This window comes from Prosopis cineraria, unplaced genomic scaffold, assembly GCF_029017545.1.
Source record: "Prosopis cineraria cultivar Desert tree isolate PC_DT_omini unplaced genomic scaffold, ASM2901754v1 PC12, whole genome shotgun sequence".
Taxonomy (NCBI): Eukaryota; Viridiplantae; Streptophyta; class Magnoliopsida; order Fabales; family Fabaceae; genus Prosopis; species Prosopis cineraria.
In genome coordinates this window covers 41,668,402-41,675,642 of record NW_026555343.1, presented here as the reverse complement: position 1 = coordinate 41,675,642, position 7,241 = coordinate 41,668,402, and the positions used below count along the sequence as shown (strand labels likewise).

The window sequence follows — 7,241 nt, the reverse complement described above, 5'->3', positions numbered from 1 at the left end:
TTGTTGGCACGAGATTTTTTTAGCTAGTGAACCAATTTATCCTAATTAATATTTTTTTCCAGTTTTTGCCATTATTTATTTATTATCATTTGAATTCCTAAAATACAATTTATTATGGTTACTAATAATAAAAAGAGTAAATTTGAACAGTTATATATATTTTAATAATTTTGAGAATATAATTATGATTTCTTAATTGTTTTTTTCTTAGGAATTATTTTTTTTTTTGACCAAATTCTTAGGAAGTATGAAGTTGATTAAATATATCTTGTATGAAGGACTTGAGTGGCAATGACTATTTTTATTGGAAGGTGAACATGACAAGGAACGTCCTGCAATTTGGATAGAAAGAACAGATCCTATTGCATTGGGACACGTATATGCAGGGAGATGTCAAACCGGGGAATGGGCATGTGTCGTCTTCCTATAAAACCCAGCAGTCCATCTTCCGCCTTCATAACCCTCACTCCTCCATCTATTGTTACTCTTCTCCACAAACATGTCTCTGTGGGCACCCAAGTTGGCGCAACCGCTTTGTTTCAACACTTTTCTTGTTTCCTCAAACAATGTTGGTGTCAACCATGTCCCTCAGACTTCTCGCCGCACCGTCGACCCGCTGTCGTCATGGAGATCAACATCAAATATCCAACCCCCAAACTGGTAACCCATTGCATTGCTTCTCTTTCTGCTCCTCTCAACATTAATTTTTTTTTTTTCATCTGATCTTATATTGGTTTTTTAGTTGATAGTTAGATGAATATTCCAGTGTCGTTTAAGTATGTTTAAAACATTAATTCTAATTGCTTTCCTTTTTGTTGGCTAGAAAAAAATAGTCAATTTTATTGATGTGAGAAAACAAGTACACTGTCTAATGCTGGCAAAGGCCCCAAAAAAAAAAAAAAAAAAAAGGCCAACGTCCAACCTATGAATGAAGCTGTAAAAAATTTAATGAATATTAATTTTCATACCAATCTCATACCAAAAATCTGACCCAATCCTTCCTCAGTCAGTAACTCGGCGAGCGGGATGTTGGCTCAGGAAAAAAAAAAAAAAAAAAACAGCAGTTGGAGGGATAACAGATTATCCAACAATTCCAAAATCTCCTCGATTATTAAAAAAAAAACCTAAAATCAATAATTTGAATCTAGACAGGTAAAAATTAAATTTGTCTAAAAAAATTTAAAATCAAGTTCAATAAATAATATTTTTTAATGTTTGAATCCATTTGACTCTAACTTAACTTCAATACTTGAATGAAAATATAATATTTTTAAAAATATACAAAATATAATGAATATTAATTAATTTTTTAAATCTTATGTCATATTATATTAAAATATCATATATTTGAGAACATTATTATATTTTTTAAAAATAAAAAATATTTATATTTTTATTATTTTTAATCAATAAAACATATCAAAATAATATTTAAAATATAATTTAATATTTATTTTTATATTTTAAGACACATATTTTTTTAAAAAGTTGGGTCCTATGCATCATTTAAGTATAAATTTTTTTTGGTAAAATAAAATAATTAAGTTTAAAGTAAAAAATTAAAATTAAAATAATTTTAAAAATAAAACTCGAGCATATATGAATTTTTAATTCTATTACTAGATAAACATAATAAATGAAACGATATTTTTGAATAATTATTTAGTTATCATTCATGTCATACTTGATTAAAAATTAAGAATAAATTAAAATAAATATCCCTTATATGCAGGGGTTAAAAAGAAAAATGATTGTAGAAAAAAAACCTCATTTTACTCATAATACAGGTTTTATTATATATATATATATATATATTATATGACTTTTTTTATATTTTTAAAAATAAACAATACAATTTACTCAAAAGTTATTAAAAGTTTTGAACCAATCGAGGTAAAGATTTTAAGTGAATGGTCTAATTGTAATTGAATTAAGGTTAACTTAATTATAATTAAAATAATTTAATTAAATTAAAATATATAAAAATATTTATATTTTATATATAACCATTATAATATTAATATTTAAACAGTTAAAACACTGATTTACAAGTAAAGGAAACATTTATGAATAAATTACATATAATACAACAAAACAGTAATAAAGTTATTTAATTATAAAGTTGATAAGTTATTAATTTTTTATTCTTTTAATGTCAAAATAATATTTTATGCTTATTATAGTTACTTAAAAATTGAAATTGACTCAAAAAATAAAGAAATATTTTTAAAAAATTTTGAGTATTTAGACAGATTTGAATAAGTCTAAAGCCAAAAGATATTAAAGTTAAATTTGATTATATAATTTTTTTATATAAAATATAATATTTTAACTCTAATTCAAATAAGTCTCGTCTATTTAAATTACCAATATAAAAAAAACTCTTTCAATTCCATCCACTGCACCACTGCGCAACAAAGCCCGTGTAGCAGCTCATTATGGATTTTTATATTTGTTACTGGACATTTAATAATTAAAATTGTAGTTGAACAGTAATAAAACTTATTATAAAAAAATTAAATTATTAAATTGATTACAGTATTGGTTTAACAATTCATCAATTTCAGCAAATGGATTGACCCAGATTTTCACGCAACAGTCCCACAGTCACCTTCCTTTACTCCCTAGTCTTGGCCAAAGATAGGCCTTTCTTCTTGGAAAAGAAAAAGCTTCCCCAAATGCTCCCGCCGTTCTTATATATTTTTAAAAAACCTGTATCACATAATTTAAAATAATTAATTAATTATAATAATTTTATTTAAAAATATAAAAATTAAATTAAAATATTTTATATTAATTAATATAAATATATATTAATTATTTTTATTAATATAAATTATAAGAGATAATTTAAAAAATATGTAATAAATATGTATTGAAATATATAATTTTATTTATATAAAAAATAAATAAAAAGTAATAATTTTTTTGTATAAATAAAAACAAAGTAGTATCGTCTATCTCTCCACACAAACCCTGACCACGCCACACCCTTTTCCTCCATAAAAGAGCTGTCACAATTCATCTTCACAGCCCCAACTTCGGATCCATAAGATATTTACGGGCGTAACCAGCCCAGCCTTGAGGATGCATGCATACACATGTATATATTGTTGATTCAACCATTTTTTTTAATATTCTTTATCATCAATTTTTTTAAAATAATTTACAACCTCATTAAATGATAATTATGTATAATATTATTAAGAAAAACAAAATCACAACATATATCTAATATATTATTTTTAAGAAACAATATGTAAAACATGTGTGTGTTCTGTGCATATAAGTTTTTATATTTTCAATTAATTTTCAGATGTCATTATATATTGATGATCTAAGAGATCTTCAAATCTTGTAAAATTATAAACCAATCTACAAAATGTTAACCAACAGTTAAACTAGTCTTATTACTATTAATTTCAAATTGAATGAAAAAATCAATGAAATACTCATTCTTTTTTTAAATGATATACTCATTCAAATGCTCAATTTTATAATAAGTGTTTCCAAAAAATTTAAATAAAAAATAACATTTGTAATAAAAATATGGAAAAATATAAAAAATATAGTAATTCATAAAAATTTTATGAAATCAGAAATTTTCTCTGAAATCCCATATCTTTGGCTGAAATTATAAGTTACGGTTAAATAGTTGTTAATTGTTGCCACTTCAATATATGTTTTATTTTTTACTTCAATATATTAATGAGGACAAGTATAAATAACTAATATGTCTCTAGTCTTATTTACAAGTAATTTTTAACATGTTTTATCAGAAGTAAGAAAAATGTTAAAATTTATTAACTCTCTTTAAAAATTTAATAAATTTTTAATTTTATCCCTATTAAATATATGTGTATTTTAAGTCTTTTAACATGCATTAGCCAAATTCCTCCGTTAGCCTCCCAACCCTATCAATAATAAACCTCCCTCACATTCGCCTCTGTACCTTCAAAACTGACCTATACCTTTCTTTCCAAATCTTCCAACAGATATACACAATCAAACCCCTACTAAACTCATCCACCTTATTCATCATATACCCCAGCAGAGCCAATCCTTAAGCCTCCTTGCTCAAATTAAATCAACATGAAACGACAGAGAGTAGCAAAAGCAAACTCGCTTAACCCAAGGGCAAAAGAATAAAAGGTGTTCAACAGTTTCTACTTCATTCTTGCAGATCAGTCATGGTGGGTATGGGTATTTAATTTTCAGAATTTCCTCCACCTCTCTGCTGGACAGCCTTGCCTCAGTGCTACTCAAATTCCATTCACACCTGCTAACTTGATATATCTTCAAGATGAAAACCATGCTTATCACTTATATTTAAAGCGCTTAGGGCGGGCCTATAAACCCATTTTATTTTTTTAAAACCTTAAAAAATAAAAAATTTATAAAATAAATAAATACAAATATAGATATAGAATCTTAATTAAGTTTTAAAATGAAGATAGAAATTTTCAATCTAGATCAATCTTATCAAATCCAATAAATACAAAAACTTGTGTATTATAGAGTACAACATTAATCAAAACTAATAAATAGATCTTATAAAGCAATCATGTTTAAGAAATTAATAAAAAAATATATTAATATCATATTAAAATAAATGGCAAAAGAACCAACATCAATTATTTTGATAATACAATACTTAAAAAATCATTGATCTTTTCAAGAATGGGGCTTGTAGGGCCACTCGAGCTGTTTTTTTTAGGGCCTATCAGAGCTGGGCCTAGAAGCTTGATTTTTCAAAAAATACCAATTTTTTTAAGTTTGAGTCCTTATCTAAACAAGACTTTTAAGCTCAATTTTTATTCCTAACTCTACCTATAAAGCACCAATAATGCTTAAAATATTAAGAATATAGGCTAATCTTTATTGGACATATGACAGAATTTGATCAGTTAATATGAATCCATCCGTACTCTTCAAAATTTGACAGTCCCTTGTGAAATTTTAAGGTGGGACTTTCAAAGTCCTATGAATTCTTGTACTGTGATACATCTACAAAGTGTATCTGAAGACTCGTTGGTTTCAGTCAAAATCTAGAGCTCAAGTAATGTGAAAGTAGTTTTATTCCAAGTTATAAAAGTCGTTTTCACTAATACAAAATTAATATGGAAACCATGTCAGCCTATTCACATGCGTGTATGTAACACCTTAGAAGGAATCTATCAATTGTTTTCAATATCTCAAGGGAGATTATTCTCTACGCTCGGTGGATTATACTTACAAAAAAACAGACATAGAAAAGGGTGGTAGCATTTTTATAAATTTGTGCAATACTTTTCGGGTTAGTTAAAAAAAAAAAAACCCGACACGAAAATGCCTTTCTACGTTTATTGCCCTTATTTCCATATCTCTATGAGGTGATGTAAAAAGATATCTACAATATTAATGTAAAAGTTCTTCCTGCGTGTTAAACTCGAAACAAACAAGCATCTAAATACATATATTTTGGGCATATCCATTCTATTTCTTAGAGTATTATAGGGTAAACTTTGAGAGTGTCAAGCAAGCAAAGTAACTTCATAGAGATTCCATCTACACCTTATGTTACAGCTCTCTAATAATATGTCAAATAATTTCAGATTATGAAAACTAGTTTGGATCTACCTCTGAAACTTGTAGTGTATAAAAATGGAATTTGAGGTTATTAATTCTTTCTTGTTTGGACCGTACAGGCACAGCATGTCACGAAAGAGGAAGGCTTGGAGCTATACGAAGACATGGTATTAGGCAGGGCCTTTGAAGGCATGTGCAGCCAGATGTACGATAAAGGCAAAGCGGGTGGTTTTGTTCACTTGTCTATTGGTGAAGAAGCTGTGTCAACAGGATTCATCAAGCTTCTTAAGAAACAAGACAACGTAATAAGCACCTACCGTGACCACGTTCATGCACTAAGCAAAGGAATACCACCTCGAGGCATCATGAGCGAACTCTTCGGAAAAGTCACCGGATGCTGCCGAGGTCAAGGTGGTTCCATGCATCTATTCTCAAAAGAACACAATATGATTGGTGGGTTTGGATTCATCGGTGAAGGGATTCCAGTAGCTTGTGGGGCTGCATTTTCCAGTAAGTACAGAAAGGAGGTATTGAAAGAGGCAGATTCTGATGATGATAATAATGTCACCTTGGCCTTTTTTGGAGATGGGACTTGTAACAATGGTCAGTTCTTTGAATGCCTAAACATTGCGGCTCTGTGGAAACTCCCTCTCGTGTTCGTGGTGGAGAACAATTTGTGGGCTCGCAATACGTCATATCTCAGGACAACCTCAGATCCTGAGATATGGAAGAAAGGGCCATCTTTCGGAATGCCAGGTGTTCATGTGGATGGAATGGACGTTCTGAAGGTCAGGGAGGCGGCTAAGGAGGCGATTCAAAGAGCTAGAAGAGGGAAGGGACCCAGTTTAGTGGAATGCGAGACCTATAGATTTAGAGAGCATTCATTGGTGGATCCTGAAGACATTCGTGACCCTGGTATGTATAATATGTATTCTAAATTACGTTGTTTCATTGTTTCTTAATGGTGTCTGTTAACTTGGTGTGTTGATCTGTTGGTCGGGGGCAGCTGAGAAGGCACGCTATGCTAGAAGGGATCCTATAGGCGCGTTGAAGAAACATATGATTGAGAACAAGTTGGCGAGTGAGGATGAGTTGAAGAGCATAAAGAAGAAGGTTGATGAGGTGATTGAAGACTCGGTTAAGTTTGCTGATGAGAGCCCTGTTCCTCCACGAAGGCAGCTTCTGGAGAATGTGTATGCTTGCTGATCCTAAAGGTTTGGGAATTGGAGTAAATGGACGGTACAGATACGAGGACCCAATCTTCAGTGAAGGCACCGCTCTTGCTTAGTTTATTCATTTCAAGTTTGGAACATTCACAAATGTTCTTCTACTAGACATGCATTTGTATTCTCACTCTTCCTCAGTAAACGTCCAAATAATAAGGTCGTCATCTATATCTGGGGCAAGGATTAGCTTCTTAATGTTTTGAAACTTGGAAAGTGTCCAACTATGTTTAATTAAGTGTTTCATGGGATAAAACAACTGAGAGAATTAATGCCTACAAAAATTGAACGTCTTTTAAAGCTTAAATATAGTTAGTCATTCCCCAATAAAAAAAAAAAAAAACAGACTTTTGGCCACTTGAATCTGGAGAAAATTATACACACGCAGACACGGACCCATATATGTAGATAGCAATAGACAACAATGGGCATATATAGGCCAATTCATCA

General features: G+C 29.8%; 1 protein-coding gene across 1 annotated transcript; it reads left to right on the top strand.

Moving 5' to 3' along the window:
- Positions 1-405: 405 nt before the first annotated feature.
- Positions 406-7,011, top strand: LOC129289369 (pyruvate dehydrogenase E1 component subunit alpha-3, chloroplastic-like). Its single transcript, XM_054926128.1, has 3 exons — positions 406-660; positions 5,688-6,483; positions 6,575-7,011. Exons 1-3 carry the CDS (start codon positions 406-408, stop codon positions 6,772-6,774), a joined length of 1,251 nt encoding a protein of 416 aa, XP_054782103.1. The 3' UTR covers positions 6,775-7,011.
- The last annotated feature ends 230 nt before the right edge of the window (positions 7,012-7,241 follow it).